The sequence below is a fragment of the Mastomys coucha genome, unplaced genomic scaffold (assembly GCF_008632895.1).
Source record: "Mastomys coucha isolate ucsf_1 unplaced genomic scaffold, UCSF_Mcou_1 pScaffold7, whole genome shotgun sequence".
NCBI classification, from domain to species: Eukaryota; Metazoa; Chordata; class Mammalia; order Rodentia; family Muridae; genus Mastomys; species Mastomys coucha.
The window spans coordinates 71,995,789-72,014,468 of NW_022196913.1; the positions used below are offsets into that span (position 1 = coordinate 71,995,789).

The window sequence follows — 18,680 nt, forward strand, 5'->3', positions numbered from 1 at the left end:
GGGTGGGCCAGCTCAGAGCCCTGGATCTGGACCTGGGAGGTAGCTCTGTTGGTCAGCCTGCTAACTATTCTGCACCCATACCATCCCAGGATGAGCTGTCTAATATGCTCCAGCTAGCTCAGCTAGCAGAGTCAGCTCTTCTGCTCTCATATCCTCAGGCTGGCTTAACTGTGCCTTCACCGTCAGGGCCAGCTCTACTCTGCTGCCCAGGCTAGATGCAGGTCTTGGGCCCCCTTTAAAAGCAAAATCACATGCAGTTGCAAAGTAGGTTTACAGAAGAGAAACAGTGGAGCAATAAGAAATACAGAAAAGTTTCAACAAGCACCGTGTGATTAGAGAAGGTGGGTGGGGAGGGTCAGGAAAGGCCAGGGGTCAAGGTTCTGAGTTGGATCAGGTCAGGCTCCGGGAAACAGAGCTAAAAACAACAACTTCTTTTAAACAATACAGCATAATGGCTTTTGACTTCAAAATGGAGTTAAAGTTCCTCAACTCAGTTGTCACTTTCTTACTGAGATTTGTCCATGTGCACAGAAAATGGCTTAACTGAAGCTTCTCACATCCTGGAGATGGTGATGTTTAGAAAAACCTGCAGTTCTTTATGAAACCCATTGCGTAGTAGATCCTGATCATCATTCAAAAGCAAAATTGAGGGCTAGAGAGATGGCTCAGCGGTTAAGAATATTGGTTGGTCTTCCAGAGGACCTGGGTTTGACTCTTCTTTTCCCCCATTACTTTATTTACTTTACATCCCAATCGAAGCTCCCTCTCCTCTCAGTATTCTCTTCATTTCCCTCATTCCTCCTCCTCTTCCTGATAAGACAGCCCCGATAGGGGAACAGGATCCATAGGCAGGCAACAGAGTCAGGGTAAGCCCCTGCTCCAGTTGTTATGGGACCTGAATGAAAACCAAGCTGCACAACTGCTACATATGTGCAATAAGGGTTGGGGGTTGAGCTGTCTAGGTCCAGCCCTTGTATGGTCTTTGGTTGGTGGTTCAGTCTCTAGGAGCCCCCAAGTGTCCAGGGTAGTTTCACCTGTGAGACAATTCATGACCTCTAGTATCAGAGGATCTGATATCTGGTCTGTACAGGCACAGACATATGTGCAGGCAAAACACTTGTACATATAAAATTAAAGTAAAACTGAAGCAGAATAGAAAACCAACAAAGTGTCAATAGACAAATTATAATTTAGTTAAAAACCATAAGTACTCTTGTTTTCTAGAATTGGGGAACCCTTAGTCTGTAAAATCGGGCAAGTGTTCCAATAAACTGAGGAGTTTCTTTTAATGGAAATTAAAGGGTGAAAGAAAGCAGAAACAAAAAATTAGAAGGACAAGGTATCTCAGCATGAACCTCTGCTAAGATAAAGACATGGGAATAGAATCATAGGCAAATAATTAACTGTTGACACCAGGTTACTTCAACTTATCTTTTTTATAGTGCTATGTAGAAAGAACTTCTTTATGCCTATGAAATTGGCTGATTTCACACATTTTACAATGTTGTAATCTCTAATCCCAGTTTCTTAAATCAAATGAATACCTACTTTGGTTTCTACTTGGTGACAGGGAACTTCTTCAGCATGAGTGAGTGACTCCATTCTGACTTTTAGCCTGCTCTACTGGGACCTGAGGCAACAGCTTAGCTGAAAACAATGGCCTCCGATAATTTTCATTTCATGATAGCTGCAATTATCTTCTGAAGCTTGTGTTGAAATGGTGTGTGTATGAATTCAAAATGGTTTGTGGCCAGCATTAGTCAGCTACACACGGGTATTGCTTTTCTCACTGCTGTGACCAAATAAGTGGCAAAGCAACTGGAAGGAGAAAGGGTTTCTTCTGGCTCATACTTTGAGGGTGCAGTCTACGGTACTGGGGATGGCAGGTAGCACAGTGTGTCAAGGCTCTGGCAGCAAGAAGTCATGAAGTGGAGTTAGCCATAAACCGCAAGGCTTGTTTCCCAGAGATCCACTGCCTCCATTGAGGCCCTGTCCCTAAAGGTTTTATAGCCTCCTAAAATAGCACTACCAACTGGAAACTATTAATATGTAAATACAAGCTTGTTGAGGAGGACATTTTACATGTAAACTATAACACCACGCTTTTTGAAAAGGGACTGAAATCTGAGTGAATAAACAGAACTTTCATATGCTCAGGATGTTCTGTATGCCTTAAGAGAAGATAGTCACACTTGTGTCCCAGCAGAAGCGTAGAGGAGGCAGTCTGCAGCCCACAACATCCAGCTCTACAGCAGCAGCTGGACTCTCACCAGAAAACAGATAGTATTTTTTACAAGTCATATGTGAACGCAGTCTCATCATTTAGAAAGTTCCAGCAAAAGGGTGACTCTTACCAGCACCAAAACTCAGCTTCTATCTGGGGTTAGATTTCAAGGCTAGAATACTGTCTTCTGTAAGAATTTATGAGTTTAGATGATGCTTAGTCATGTATCATGGGGCTTTTGGGGGAGGGGCTGTTAAAGAACAGTGTTCTCTAATCTCAGATAGCAGTCATTTAACTTCGGGTGCATACAGAAGGAAAAAGACTCCCTAGCTCTTTCTCAAGAAGACTTTCTGTTCATTTTTCTGCTTTGCTGAGAGGGGTCTAGTTCCTAATAGCCTGTTGTTGTTTAGAACCAGCCATGTATTTGGTGACGGCTGTGACTTTTGTATCTTGTCAGTGGACAGAGGAAACAAGCTACTCATTCACCAATACTTGACTGTCTAGATACTGTTCCAAAACATAGATCCTTTAAATTAATTGAACATCTTTATCCTTCTATTATCTTTCTAACTAGCTATATAACTCTAACCTCATCCATTCTTACCTCCAACCTCTGTGTCTTAATAAAGGCCTGATACTTTTTGTTAATATTTTAATTTACAGGGAAATCATGAGTTATATGCATATGTTAACATTTTTTGTTCTTAGCAAAATTGCTTAAGTTATAGGGAGGATAATTGGCTTATATTGGTATGAAAACAGTATATTTAATCTGAAACTCTTGGAAGACTAGGAGAGAATGTGGTTGATACAGTATTGACAGACTGCATTAGATGGCTCTAATACTACCTGTATATGCCAAGAGCTATATGAAAACAGCAGAAGAAAGGTAGAGGAGGCAGTCTCCAGTCACAGCAACCAGCTCTGAATCAGCTGCACTCTAATCAGAAAACTGAACCTCCTCTCAAAGACAGTGGGTTCTCTGTGCTTCAGAGGGGTCCTAATTTGACATACAGGTCCACTCTCCCATAATGCTGAGTTTGGTTTCTAGATATTAAAAAAAAGAGTGAGTTACAGTTTTAGAGAAAAGAAGGGGGTAAAATATTTCCAGTGCAAGTTTAGTAGGGAGAAGCAATTTTGTAGTGCCTGCTACCTGTGTTTGGAGCAGAACTCTTGACCATTTGTGACTCAGCTGTTGAATGTTTTTGGCTATGGGCATGCTCTATCTAAAAAGGTGAACTAACATTGAACTTCTTGCTCTTTTCAACTTAGGGTCATTGGTTTCCTGGAAGCTATTGTTTGCATAAAATTCGGACAAGATCTCTTCTCTAAGACCCAGATACTCTACGTGGTGCTGTGGCTTCTTTGTGTGGTAAGTTGTTACTCATACCCCAGAGTGTGATGAGCACCCTAGTTGTTTCTAAGGGAAACGGAAATACAAAAATAAAATTTTCTTGTGCACCAAGTTTTCCTTAGAAGTTCATAGACATTTTTTAAATTGCATACTAGCCTAAAAGTTTAAGAGTAAAACACAGCCATGCAGCATCTGAAATGGGTCACCTTAGCCATTTCCAAACATGCCCTCAGTAGAAGTACCACCTATGTGTTTATTAGCTTCTGGGAATGTGTCTGCATGAGGTAAACTTGAGGACTTTAAGAAACAACAAGAAGCAACAAGGACACTTTCCATGCCCTCTCTTTCATCCTATTACTGTGGCTTTTATAGTATAACATATATGTCCTATACCTGGGTATAGGCAAATTGGCATCACAGAGTGGTTTGGGAGGCAGTCAGAACACAGGTGTTCTGCCCGCAGGCCACTTTTATACACCAGGGAGATGCACTCTGCAGAGAGAAGCTCAGCGTGACATCAGCCCAGAGCTCCATCCTTTCATTTTTCTGTCCTTTACTCACTTTTTTTTTTTTTTTTTGGTTTTTCGAGACAGGGTTTCCTCTGTATAGCCCTGGCTGTCCTGGAACTCACTGTGTAGACCAGGCTGGCCTCGAACTCAGAAATCCGCCTGCCTCTGCCTCCCAAGTGCTGGGATCAAAGGCGTGCGCCACCACTGCCTGGCCCTTTACTCACCTTTTAAACTGAAATGTTGCAATGATGATTAACTTAATTGTATTCAGGTCTTCTGCAGAAACAGATGTTGTAAGTTCATGAGTACAGTGGTCCAGAAGCCACAGTTTCATCCAGTCTTCCCTGACCTTAGACTTTGTATTTTTACAATTTCTGTGCACTTCATCCAAGTGGCTATCCTGTCCATCAAGTCTTTTTTGCTCTGTAGCATTTCCTTTTGTCTCTAGCTCACTCTCCCTTCCAGTTTGAGGGAGAAAGCAGCTCTTCTGTCCTACGGATGCTCGAATCATCTTACCAGCTTGATCCTGTTCTGTAATTAAACACGTTTTTGACTTTCTGTAAGGTGTATTTTTTTGTTGTTGTTACTCTTTCAACGTCTTTTTTTTTGGAGGTGAGGTTGTAGGTTAGAAATCTCAAATTCATTAGATCACCTTGCATCTTGCTCTACCTTTCTTGATCTTGATCAGTAACAGGGAGTAGCTCCAATTTAAAGTACAGAAGTAATTAATTAGCTAATAATTAAACAACAAAATTAATTGTGTTTTTCTATTCTGGTAAGATTAGAAAGAGAGTAGGTTTGGGAAGGAGATGGTTAAGTGTACGTTAACATTTTGCTTCTGGCTGGGCAGTGGTGGCACATGCCTTTAATCCCAGCACTTGGGAGGCAGAGGCAGGTGGATTTATCTGAGTTTGAGGCCAGCCTGGTCTACAGAGTGAGTTCCAGGACAGCCAGGGCTACACAGAGAAACCCTGTTTCGAAAAACAAAAAAAAAAGAACAACAACAACAAAAAAATATTTTGCTTCTGATCTTCTTGAATTGCTCTTTGGCATGGTCACTTCAGATTTGGACTGGAATATGACCTGCCTGCATGCATAAAGGGCTTCTTACCTGATCTGCTATAGGGGAGCCATGGGGCCACAGAGAGGATAAGCCAGTGTGCCCCCCAGTTGTGATAGAGGAAACATCTTACCACAGGACATCATGGGCCAGCCAGTCAGCTTGTCATACCTGGCTCTTCTAATCCTCTCCTCATGTAACAGAATTGATTCGTTTATATCTGCCTCTGCAGTGTTGTACTTTGTATGAAGAAACTTAATCTTTTTTTTTTTTTTGCCTCCCACTGTCATGAGCACAGAACCTGCTACACAGGAATCTCAGCAAGTATGTAAAGAATGAGTTGGAGAAGCAAAGACTAGAGATATCAGACCAAGGGATCAACTTGATAGACATGGCACTGTAAAGAGTACCCATGCCTCAGGATGACAGCCTGTTGTGGGGAATGAGAGCAAACTAGGAACACTGAAGAGGGTAGGAGTTGCCTACATAGGAAGGGCTATGCATCCTTGTAGTTGCTCCTTCCAGGATTTGTAAATGTAGTCTGGTTCTTGTCCCAGAGAAATACTCTGGAGGATGGGGTCTGGAGTGAGAGTGTTAAGTTAGTGTGCTTCTGGGTTCTAGTTTACAAGTGACTGGGAAGTGAAACAGAGGCATGGAGTGCAAGGAAAGGGCTAGTTAGGTTTGTTAGTTGTTCAGGAGATAACTGGGTAGGAAGGACACTATTGTCCAGAAGAGGCTTGAAGGGAACTCTAGGGTTTCTAGATTGTGCTGATAACAGGCCAGGGCACATGTGAGCAGCTTGGACAAGAGGAGGTAAGCAGTTCTGAGTTGAGGTTGAATTTTCAGTTGAAGATATCCTGCCCCATTGCATGCCTCACAGGAATTATTTTTTTTTTAATTAGATATTTTCTATATTTACATTTCAAATGATATCTCCTTTCCCCGTTTCCCCTCTGGAAAAAAAAATCTGTTCCCTCCCCCCTCTCCCTGCTCACCAACCCACCCTCTCCAGCTTCCTGGCCCTGGCATTCCCCCTACACTGGGGCATAGAACCTACAGAGGACCAAGGGCCTCTCCTCCCATTGATGACCGACTAGGCCATCCTCTGCTACATATGCAGCAGGAGCCATGAGTCCCACCATGTGTATTCTTTGGTTGGTGGTTTAGTCCCTGGGAGCTCTGAGGGTACTAGGTAGTTCATATTGTTGTACTTCCTATGGGGCTGCAAACCCTTCAGTTCCTTGGGTCTTTTCTCTAGCTCCTTCATTGGGGACCCTGTGCTCAGTCCAATGGATGGCTGTGAGCCTCTACTTCTGTATTAGTAGGGCACCGTGAGAGCCTCTCAGGAGACAACTATATCAGGCTCCTGTAAGCCAGCACTTGCTGGCATCCACAATAGTGTCTGGATTTGGTGATTGTATATGGGAAGGATCCTCAGGTGGGGCAGTCTGTAGATTGTCCTGTCTTCAGTCTCTGCTCCATAGTTTGTCTCTGCAACTCCTTCCATGGGTATTTTGTTCCTCCTTCTAAGAAGGATTGAAATATTCACACTTTGGTCTTCCTTCTTCTTGAGTTTCTTGTGGTTTGTGAATTGTATTTTGGGTATTCCGAGCTTTTGGGTTAATATCCACTTATCAGTGAGTGCATACCATGTGTATTCTTTTGTGATTGGGTTACCTCACTCAGGATGATACTCACCAGATCCATCCATTTCCCTAAGAATTCATAAATTCATTGTTTTTAATACCTGAGTAGTACTCCATTATATAAATGTACCACATTTTCTGTTTCTATTCCTTTGTTGAGGGACATCTGGGTTGTTTCCAGCTTCTGACTATTATAAATAAGGCTGCTATGAACATAGTGGCGCATGTGTCCTTATTACATGTTGGGACATCTTCTGGGCAATTTTATGAGGTCCCATTGTCAATTCTTGATCTTAGAACATAAGCTATTGGTGTTCTGTTCAGGAAATTTTCCCCTGTGCCTATGTGCTCAAGGATCTTCCCCACTTTCTTTTCTATTAGTTTCAGTGTATCTGGTTTTATGTGGAGGTCCTTGATCCACTTGGACTTGAGCTTTGTACAAGGAGATAGGAATGGATCAACTTGCATTCTTCTACATGCTAACCACCAGTTGAGCCAGCATCATTTGTTGAAAATGTTGCCTTTTTTTCCACTGGATCGTTTTAGCTCCTTTGTCAAAGATCAAAAAAAATATGGAGTGCTTCATGAATTTGCATGTCATCCTTGCGAAAGGACCATGCTAATCTTCTCTGTATTGTTCCAATTTTATTATATGTGCTGCAGAAGCAAGCACTCACTGAAATTCTTATCTGCTTAGTAGCACTGGATAAGGCTTACTCAGGTCACCGTGTGGGACCAGGAGATGGCATGAAATTATAGGAAGAGTTAGAAGATACTCCATAGGAACCTGAGATTCTGGCCAAGGATGGGATTTCATGGAGCAGTTTGATGTAAGAGGCCAAGTGTAGCTTACATGGCATCCATATGATGATGGTGAGACTCTGAAGACGGGCATGAGAGATATGGAGAGGACTCAGCTTGACAAAAGGCCCCTGAGCTGGTCAGCTTCCGTTACTGAAACAAATACCCGAGGTCAGTTCAAAGAGAAAGGTTTATTTTGGGTCACAGCTTTGGAGGCTTCAGTCTACAACCATTTGACCCCATGGTGTTAGCACATTAAGAAGAAAGCACGCTTGTCTCTTGGCCTGATGTAAAAGAATGGGCTCTTACCTGTTCCTCTCTGTCAGCAACATTTGCTGAGTATCCTCTGAAATCGGTATTCTCCTAAGATCCCCAAGGAAGGGAGTCCCAGTGCTCTAAACTCTGTCCCTCTGTTTTAACAATGAGATTGCAGTAGAGGCATGGTAACAAGAGAATATAAAATCCAATCCATGTGCAAATTAGCAGATCTCTACATGATGGAGTTTTAAAAGATGGTAAGGAGGGACTTAGAGTCTTTAAGAGTAGTCCCCTAGTAACCTAAGACCTTCTGCTGGATTCTGTGTGTTGAAGGTTCCTACCACCTTACAGTTGCAACAAGCTACCAACAGGGTTAAAATGGACCTCTAGGGACATTCAAGACCCAAAGCATAGCAAGTCCTTGCAACCATGCATATTTTATAATCAAAAAGAATGGAAACAGGATCTCAACACTTTTTCATACCACAGCCTTTATTAAAGAGCAAGATTGATCTCCCACTCAACAAGTGAGATGGCCATTATTCAGTAAGAGAGCAGTAAGTTACATTGCAGTACTCAAGAGACACAAAGCCCCTCATTATTTCCTTCGCTTGACGAGGCACCACGCACAGAACCTGAGATTAATGTGGAAGCAAGTATCTCATGTGCTAGCTAATAAAATTGCCAAATAATCATCATAGATTTTAATGTTCATTAACTTACTGTGAAAACTAAGCTGGATTCTGCATGCTCACTCCTGCAATAGCCATGGGCACAGACTGCCTGGCTTTCATTCCATAGTTTCCTATTCTCCCTCCCTTGTCCCTCTTTAAACAGAATCTGTGCAATTGCTACTTAAATCCAGACCATGACATTTTAAGTGGGTACTTGCCTAGATTTCCACAGGTATGATTGCAAACCCATAAATTACGAGCTTTTGTCTCTTGAAACCAAGTAGAAAATGGGCCTCTTATAACCTAGGTGAAGTAGTAGATTTGGCAACCACAGCAGCTCTTTGTGTAATGATTATGATTACAAGCACCTTTCCTTTGCCACCTGCCTGTGTTTGCCTGGTACCTCTGCATAGCCAGCTCTGCCTTTTTTTTCCTGTTGGAGAGAACCTCAGCTGCAGCCTGACAGCAGGAGCCCAGGAGATGAGAACAGGAAAGAGCTTGCATGCCTGCCCTCTGATGGTCAGAATCTGCAATGGCAGACTAGAGGAGGCATTCCCTTCCTCCTCCCAGGCTCATTCTGTAGCCAGTGGTTTGGGAAGAGGCACCTAGCTTCCTTCCCTCTCCCAGTGTGAAGCATAGGACATCCTGTTGTGCTCTTGTAAAAACCCTAACACACACAGAGGATCACATGCTACATTTTCCTTCCATGAAAAATGGCAAATTTATATATGTGAGGAAATCGGACAAATAGTAGAATATGCTAGAGGTTAGAAATCATTTACATTTTGTAACTTGTAACTATAATATAATCATTCATTGCATAGTTTTTTTTTGATGTGAGGGAATGTGAACTTCTTTTTAAAATTCCATATTTAAATCATATAGAGATCTGCTTGTTTGCAATATGAATTAGGTTTCATGCGCAGCCTCCTTGGTAAAGAAGCAGGGAACCAACTGGAGCACTGAGATACCCTTCTCTGGGGATTTTAGGAGGACACTAATTTCAGAGACACTTAGCAGATGTTGCTAACACATCTGGGCCAGAGCTTAGGATCATGCCATAAGGGTAAAGATTCACAGTTCTGCCACTCTTACTTGTCTGTGCTCCACCACCAGCATGCCTCTGGACAGTGTGAGCATGGCTGGAGTCTGCTGTTCCTACCATGCTTTTATTTCCCTTCAGTGGCTTAAGGAGCTTCATGTAAGGATGGACATAGATGTAAAGACAACAACTTTGTACCTGGTTAGATTTTAAAACTTGGACGCAGCCTATCAAGGTATCCTGGCTCTGCTTCTTCCTCCATGCCACCAGTGTCCCTGGAAAGCATTCACTTCTCTGAGCTCTGTCCCTCTTTTAACGTCGGAGGTAACTTTAGAATCTCTGAAGTGGCCTGTTAAATCTAAAGCTATGATTCTCGAAAGAATTAAAATTATTCTCTCAGGATGAGAGGGCCCACCATGATTTCACACCTGTCCCCATGGTTAGGGTGATGAACACTGACCATAGGTAATAGTGTGAAAGAAACCAGGTATTAGGGATGGCTTGGTCCAAGTGTCCTGGACTGCAGGCCGTTTTGCTTGGTTGCTTTTGTTTATCTTTCTTTCTGGTGTCTCCTTGTCCTCCTAATGTCCCCCATTTCTCCTGATCCTCTTGTTCCCTCTATTCTTTGCCAGACGAAGAGTCTGGACAGTCAGACACTTTTCCTAAACTTAAGTATTTTGAAATTTTTTATTCTCAGTAGTCATGAAAGATGGGTTCCATGTTCTCCCTTTGGGATATACAAATACACTAGCCATCAAGTCCTACAGTGGCTTTGTACTTGCATATACAAAGTGTATGGATGTCCTCCTATGGCATTTAAATCATATGTAGATAAAACACAAATACTGTATAACTTGTTTTCAGGGAATGATGAGGAGAATTGAAAACTCTTCATGTTTGGTACCAATACATTTTTTTCTTCCTCAAAATATTTTTGATCCATTTTGTTGACTCTGAGGATGGGCTAGCTCTGCATGAAGAGTGCCAACTGCCTGCACACATGAAGAGGGCCAACTGTCTGCACATTTATCCTTACACCGGATTCTCCCTTATTGTATGGTGAACAATCCAGTCTGAGGTAGAGACGCCTGGCCTCTCATCTCACTCAGGTTGTTGTAAAATACTTTTAGTCTCTTTGTTTTCCTGTCTACAAAAGCATTGGCAACAAGGATCAAGGTAGGGCAACTGGCACCAAAAAGCCAAGGCCAGTAAGGGCAGCATTGTCCTTCTTGCTCTCATTCCCTAGGGAGGCACTCCCAGGCATTACTATAAAGATGCTAGATGAGAATTTTCTATTCAGAAGTTCTATTCCTTAAGCCGAGTCTCTACTCTTTAGAGATGCATATGAGGTAAGAGCCATATGTCTGGTGTTACCATAACCCTTCTTAAAAATGGAGTATATATGACCTGCCCAGCACCAGTCCACGAAACCCATTCCTGACTGTCCCTTGTCTACCACATCCAAACATTTTGAACCCTTGTGCTGAAGACAGATGGCAGAAAAGTGCTGAACTGTCTTCTGGATTCTTACAGAAACCCAGTTTCTGGGAAGTGGAGTATGTGTGTATGTTGTCATTTATAAAAAGGCTTTGTGTCTTTCTGTCTTGCAGGCCTTCACCACGTTCCTGTGTCTGTATGGCATGGTTTGGTATGCAGAGCACTATGGTCACCGGGAAAAGGTAGAGGAGGAAACAGAGGTGGTCTTCATTTGAGAGACCTGGCAGAGAGCCAATACACAGGCACACACACATACACATACGTGTACATACACTCTCATACACACACATAGATACACACACATATACATACACACACACATACACACACATACACACACACACATACACACACACGGAAGAAACAGCATGGCAGCCTCAGGGAGTGATGTCAGTCCTACTGTATAGAAACTTAACATGTCAGAATGTTCCTCTTGTTTCACAGCTGTGCTTGCTGATGGCTGGTCTGGTCAATGTTACTATACTCCTTTTACCAGGAGTTTAAATCTTAGTTATTTAAATAAAATTTTAAAAAGTAATTAAAACAAATGTAGAACTTGGAAAGCACTAAGCCCAATCTTGAGGCCGTCTTCTCTTCTGACTCTTTTGTCTTCTTAACCTATTTACATGTCCTAGCTCAGGCTCCCCAGCTGCACTGTATTCAAATAGACAATGGTGTATACACCAGATGAGCAGCTTGGTCTTCATGTGGGTCCTGAACAACTGGAGCGAGATTATTCCAAAAGCTGTCACCTGTCTGTGGGATATGCTCTTCTAGCTGGGCTGCCTTGTCTGGCCTCAGTGGGAGAGGGTGCACCTAGCCCTGCAGAGACTTGATGTGCTAGGGTTGGGGGATACCTAGGGGAGCCTTCTCCCACTCAGGGGAGAAGGGAAGGAGGAATGGAAGAAAAGGATTGTGGGGGGAGGTGGTCAGGAGGGGGACAGTCAATGGGATATTAAGTGAATAAGTAAAAGAGAAAAATAAATAAATATTAATATTAAAAAAATAGAGAATGATGTGAGTGGGTTTCAACACTAGGGCAGTCCTGGGGATTATCATGTGTGATGTGTGTTGGTATTTGTTGGTCCAGGTATCATTCCTCTGTAGGCATTTGTCTGATTTTTTTTTTTTTTTTAAGAGGCAAGACCTCTCACTGGCTCTAAGTGTCAGCCACTCTGCCAGCCTTTTGATTTGTGTTCTGGGGATTGTATAATTTAGGTGTCCGGCACTCACAGGAAGTACTTTACTAACTAGCTGTCTCCCAGCCCTTCTTTTGTTTAAATAAAGATAACAGCTTTTGAGTTTGGATATCTGTGCAGGTGTGTTATCAGGACCAAACCCAGGGCCTTGCCCATGCTAAACTCCAGCCTCAGAGCTAATGCTATCTAGAGGGTTAGTTTTGTATGGTCTGGCAGAAGAGTTTAGGTTTTCTAGCTGAGAAATACAGAGTAAGGCTCTATCATACTCAGCCTGGGTTCACTTTTGTTTTTTGTTATTATTATTGTTGTTATTATTATTATTATTATTATTATTATTATTATTATTATCCTGTACTCCTCACAAGATTGACCTAAGTTTACCCACTAAACCTTTGTCTTTCTCTAGACCTATTCAGAGTGTGAAGATGGCACTTATAGTCCAGAGATCTCCTGGCACCATGGGAAAGGCTCAAAAGGTAACAGCTGTCATGTTCATTGTATAAAACTTTATTGTGTCCTTCCTCTGCATCCTCAGGCCTTCTGTGGAGATTTGGGGTCAGTATTCATCTTGTGAGCATTGGTGTAGATATTGAAGGGTCTCAAACTGCTCATCAAATTTCACCTGTCACTTCACACCATGTTCACAGAATATAGGCAAAGGTGTGCTCTGTGAGATAAGACTATACGGGCTCTGCTTTCCTCAGGCAAGAAGGTAATGAGAGTGCCTCAGTCTGCACTCTCCCTCTTGGCTCTAGGCTTTCATAGTAAGTGAAATGCTTAGAGAGACCTGTGCACCCAAAGGGAAAGATTTTCAAAAGAGGTTGATGAATCTGATGAATTTTATTCCAGGGGCAGAACAGTGTGAGTGGACCCTCAACTGGCCTCTCTCTGGGAAGCATTTTGTAATAATCTAGGGCCACTGGTTTTTTTTGAAATTCTTAAATTTATGTACCATTGACAGTGAAGAGGCAAGTAAATTTAAGTAAATTTAAGGTCTTGTGAATACTGAAAATCATGACTAGGGGGATCAAACTGGGTCTGAGAGACTGAACTCACTGTGGTCAGTGGTTAAGGAAGACCTGTCAGTTCCTTTACAAACCATGCTTTGAGATAACCCTGGGGAGCCAGTATTGTGAACTCTGCTTGCTTCCCAGCCACCCTGCAGTCTGTTGACCTGTGTGGCCAAAGGGGTTCATCAGACTGACTTTCTCTGGGCCCATCCAGCTACATAATCAGCCCTGGGCATTCCTGGTTCTCCAATAGAAAGAATTTATGTGTGCAAGTGATGCTGCATATGAAGAATGTGTGTGTGTGTTTGTGTGTATGAGGGGGGGGGGAGAGGGAGAGAGAGGGAAAAAGAAGAAGGGAGGTAGGGAGGGAGAGAATGAATTTGGGACTGTGACAAATATTTAGAATGAAGACAAAATGCTGCTGGGCCTTTGGGGAGTGGTGTTAGGTGGCTGTCTTTGGTAAATATTTCACCCAGGACTGAACCAGAACACTGGAGAAGAGAGAGTTTAGGCTTAGCCACTCCCTTGGGGACTGGCCACATCCTCTTATCAGAGGAAAGAGTAGCCCTGGTATTACAGTGTCACCTCAAGGCTGTCACTCAGAGCATCAGGTACCCTGCTTGTAAAGATGTTGATGCTAATAGTTTTAAAGTTATAAAGTCAAGAATCTTTTCCAACTGAGATGTTACAAAGCCTGTTTCACAGTTCAGTGTGTACAGACTTGGGGAATCTATGCTGTAGCTATAAGCATAAGATGGACACTTACCAATGTGGCTGAACTTTTAATTGTCCCTTGTTTAGGCTTTCATTTAAACTCACTTCTGGTCCTCATGACTGTGCTATGACTAGTCTATCTTACTACACATTCCCAGACTAAAAATTCCTTAGAACTCCAGTCTTATGGTGCAGTTGCCTGGTATACACAAGGCACAGACAGACTGTCAGATTCTCCCGGCCTTAATTTATTAATGAGGCCACTAGAGGGAGAGCAAGTAAGAGCTGGATTTTAGCTGCTAAGCATGCCAGAGAGAGCCTCAGACTCCAGGAGTCAGCCACAAAGCCCAGAGGCCCTGGTGATAGTGTGTTGGCTTTCTTTGGGCAGGTTCTGAAGACAGCCCACCGAAGCATTCAAGCAACCACGAAAGCCATTCTTCCAGAAGAAGGAACCGGCATTCCAAGTCCAAAGTCACCAATGGAGTCGGAAAGAAATGAAGGAAGCTAGTTAATGTCAGATATTCCAGAGTGCCTAGACCTGAGAGGAAAACAGCACATTCGGACCTTCCTATGCAGAGATGAAAATGTACAGAAAGAACATAGGGAGCTTTGGGGATCATGGTTTGAGAGTGTAAGTCTTGTCTCCCACAGACCTGGACACACACTAGGCTGACCATGGCTTGGGGTCCTTTGCCAACTGGAAGAGTCTCTTAACTTCAGCACATGGCCTGCGTTCTCTGGTAGCAAGACAGTGTGCTGGAAGGACAGGATAGCTGTTTGTTCCCAGCTGCCAGCAATGGTTCCATGCTGGTGTGTCTGTGGATGTTGTATAAATGTCTTCATTCAGATGTTGACTTAACTAACTGGTTAATGAACTGGCCACTGGGTTTTATTTTTTATGAGTCTGCCTTTCCATTTGATTGATTGTTTTAAGTTCAGAGAGTCTGCTTTTACTTCGTGTTTTCAAGTTAAACTGCTTAAAAGCTTCCAGAATCCATTGCTGAAATTGGGGGAGGGTTCCTTCTAGAGAAACAAAGGGTGGAAGGAGCTTTTGTGTCCTGGCTTAGCATCCTCAGTCCCCAGCCACATGGCAGATGACCAGCAGCCCGAGTGAAGAGGCACTGCTGGCCCTGGAGCCTAGGCTTCAGATTAGAACTGTTCTGTTCCCTTGCAAACACTGTCCAGACGGAGTGTACGAGAAGACCTTGCTAGAGCAGCCGGGCCAGTGAGGCTCTCCTGCCAGCTGCCTTTTCCACGCGCTTGGTTTTCCCTCTGTGCTGTTTTGCCTACTTTGTCTTTCTGTCTCATGTGAGGTGCTGGTGGGTATTAATTAACTTTCATCTGTGCCATGCTCTACTAGAACATTCTCCCAGTCTACCCTGGATCTTTGTTTTCAATAAATAAGTTCACATTAAAAAGCTTATCAAAGGTCTGTCTTTGTTAGAACGATGTTTCTTTGTATCTTATTAGTCTTTCAACTGTTTGGAGGCAACTTCATATTTTACAGTTGGCCTTAGGACAATACATATGTATGTGTGTTCTATATGGTAAAGAAAGAAAAAGAAAATATATTTTAAAAGGGCTTACACATATATGCCCTATCTGATCCTTCCAAAGTGATCCACAGGGAATGGAAGTGTAGCCATTGTCTGTCACTGTGGTCTTACTTACCAGGTTAGATTTTCTTTCTCAGACAAGTGGTCTGTACAGATACAAACCTGCTACGAACACTCCTTCTGCTCATTTACTCAAGCACAATGATTTCTATTGCCTCCTTAAAGGAAGCCTTTGAACTATAAAAGTTATGTTTTGTTTTTCTTTCTTTTTCTTTTCTTTTTTTCTTTTTCTTTTTTTTCTTTTTTTTTTTTGATAAAGAATTTCCAGATGAGGGGTTTAAATGAATCATGAAGAAAAACTAGGCTCACTGTCATTGCTCTGAGTGACCACAGACTTGCTTTCTCAGCCAGTCCACACCAAGAGGCTACGGAAGGCCACGGCTCTAAACTTTCCCATAGTGTTCCATGAGCCTATTTAAATGGGGACAAAGAGGTACCTATCATTCCTCATTCTTCCTTTTGCAGTTATGGAATTGAACTTGGGAGCCTCCTGTGTGCTAGACAAGAGGTCTGCTCCTGAGCTTTGGCCCTCTCCTCACAGTCCAGCAGACAGGCTTTTATGAATATACTTAGGACTTTTAAATATTGCTTTGCTTTGTAGGTAGGTCAGTGTTTTATTTCTGTGCAATTTTGATAAGCCCAAAATTTTGTATAGCTCTTATAGGTTGTATGAGGGTTTCCAAATTTGTTTTCCAGGATAGCAGGGACTGGCACTGTAGGATTCATCTAGCCAACCCCTCTGAAGAGGCACATGCCCAATTTCTATAACTAGACAGAAAGTGCCTGTGGAGCACTTTGTGATGAATTTGACATAACTGTGCAAGAATCAAAGCACACAAGGCATTGTTTCCTCTCTGGCTTTGTAGGAAGCAGCTAGGGAAGTCTTTAGATACTTTCCATGTATGTTGAGTTCAACCTTTTTCACTCTGAGTAAGTGTTTTAGCTACTGTAATGATGAAACCAACACTTTGCATGACCGTGCTGCCATTTTCCTCCACACCATACCACTGGTCCTGGCCTAAGTTTCTGCCCACCTCTGGAGATTGACCCTAGGTTGATGGAAGTAGAGCATATGTTCCAGAGTTATCTGTTAGTGAGTGGTGACTGTAAGTCATCTCATGACCCTCCTGGGAGATTGCTGGCTTTAAAGATAGCACTGTTCAGGGTATAAAGCAGGAGGAGAATTTGAGTGTCTTTCTCCCAAAGTCGCACTACACTGAGTGTCAGATCCTCTTCCCCTTTTGTTATCCTTGGTCCTTACAGGTCTCTCTTCCATTCCTCGTGTCCCTTTCACCATTCATAAAGAGGCCTTGTCCACTTGCTCTCCCAGCCACGCTCAGATGTTCACTGCCCCACGGAGCAGTTTAATGATACTCGGCGTCTGGTAAATGCCAGGTTTTACTGCAACTGCTTCTGAAGTGAACTTGGAAATCAAGCTCTCACCCAAGAAAATAAAATTAGTTCTATCAGTTCCAGCTCTCTTGGTCCCTACTTAGAAACCACTTGCCTTAGAGCAGAGTAAGTAATACCTAATAAGTAATACCTGGCTTGCCTTTTGAAATTTGGCTTCTTGAATGTTTGGAGGTAAATGGTGCATTTCCCGGCCTTCACAGAGTGACTAGAAGGGACCCTGGGCAGAGAAAGAAAAGGCTTACCATTGGATGGGAAATAAGAAATTGGGCCTTTGGTAGTAGACTGCAGTGTACCCTCTAAACACTGGGTGCTTGGAACCCGTTCGTTGTACCCGGTGATGGCCATGGTACTCCTGGGCTTACCAAATGTTTATGAGGTGAGTGTCACTTAAGTATCTAGAAATCCAACAAGTGGACACTTGTACCTATGTAGTTTCCATTTCTATGATGGAAAAAGACCTCAGGCTCCTTCATCCCAGCACCTAATAGAACCTCTTTTTTCTTTATATGCATGCATGTTTCCATGATTATATTTAAAATTTGGCTCTTTTGCAGTAGGTATTGATACTGATGGGTCACAGTATTACTGCTCATCCAAAATTACTAGATTTTTACATCTCCCTTTATCACCTTTTATTCTAAACCTGATGATAAGACAGTCATAGGTAAAGGTTATAATATTTTTTTAGTCAGACTTTGAAATGTGATGCAATAAATAAACATAGCTTTAATTTTACTATCTTCTGTGGACTTAAGTAATTTTGTTAGCATATATTGATTGTACAAAATAATGTTTCATTATGACATTTTCATACATGTATGCAATGTGCTTACATTATACTTCCCATTATTCCCTTTGCTTCCCCTCTTACCCTCATGGTCACCTTTCTCTTCCCAGATAATTCCAAGGAATAATTACTAATGTCTACAAAAGAAGGGACAAATAGCTAGATTTGAATTGTTTAGCTTGAAAGCATGCTAAATTGTAAAAGATCTTCGTTCTCTCTGATGTCTACTAAAACTGTCTTTGGTCCACTTTAACAATTTCATCTGGGATTTTGTCTACCCTGCTATTACTTTCTTCCAATGTTTTGGATGGACTTAAAAGGAAAGAGAAGAAAACGACAAACAACAACAAAACAAAAAATCAAGGGTTTTCTCTGTATCCCAGGCTGGTCATGAGTTCACAAATGTCTCCATTTCTCAGCCTCCTGAGAGCTGTGATTTCAGGCCTGTACCGCCTCACGTGGCTTGCTGGGTAGAAACTTGAAGCTTCCTGACCTCTAAGGTGATATATTTTGCCACAGTCCCACACAGTTCAAAGGTTTGCAATAGTGTAGGTCCTTTTGAGGCATCATGTGGCTCAGCTTAGCTTATATCTTTTTATAATCTGGCACCTCATTATTCATGCTGAAAGCTAGCCTTTGTGTACAGTGTACCTGACTAGCTAGATGTAGCCCGCACAGTCGTCTCACCAGCAAGAAGATACGCGGTCACACTAGGTTTCTTCTGCAGCAACGTTTTATTGTCTCCATCCATAGGGAAAAAGGGTCGAGCCCAAAAATCGCACTGCTTATATACACCACAGTGCGGCGCATCTGCCCACAGCGTGGCGTGTCTGTTCATGATTGGCTGTTCGCTCATTACCCTATGTAACGCCCCGG

General features: G+C 42.6%; 1 protein-coding gene, 1 non-coding gene and 1 pseudogene across 2 annotated transcripts in view; 2 read left to right on the plus strand and 1 right to left on the minus strand.

Moving 5' to 3' along the window:
• Window positions 1-15,420, plus strand: part of Ptdss1 (phosphatidylserine synthase 1) — a 58,755-nt gene extending 43,335 nt beyond the window's left edge. The window contains exons 10-13 of the mRNA XM_031357949.1: window positions 3,497-3,596; window positions 11,179-11,247; window positions 12,671-12,740; window positions 14,377-15,420. Coding sequence (XP_031213809.1) covers window positions 3,497-3,596; window positions 11,179-11,247; window positions 12,671-12,740; window positions 14,377-14,486 — 349 coding nt within the window. The 3' untranslated portion in view covers window positions 14,487-15,420. The remainder of the gene's footprint in view (window positions 1-3,496; window positions 3,597-11,178; window positions 11,248-12,670; window positions 12,741-14,376) is intronic.
• On the minus strand, window positions 7,360-7,466 carry LOC116082824. Its single transcript, XR_004115455.1, has one exon. It is a non-coding gene; the product is annotated as a U6 spliceosomal RNA (small nuclear RNA).
• Window positions 15,421-17,354: 1,934 nt separating the features above from the next.
• LOC116081546 overlaps window positions 17,355-18,680 on the plus strand; it is an 86,476-nt pseudogene continuing 85,150 nt past the window's right edge.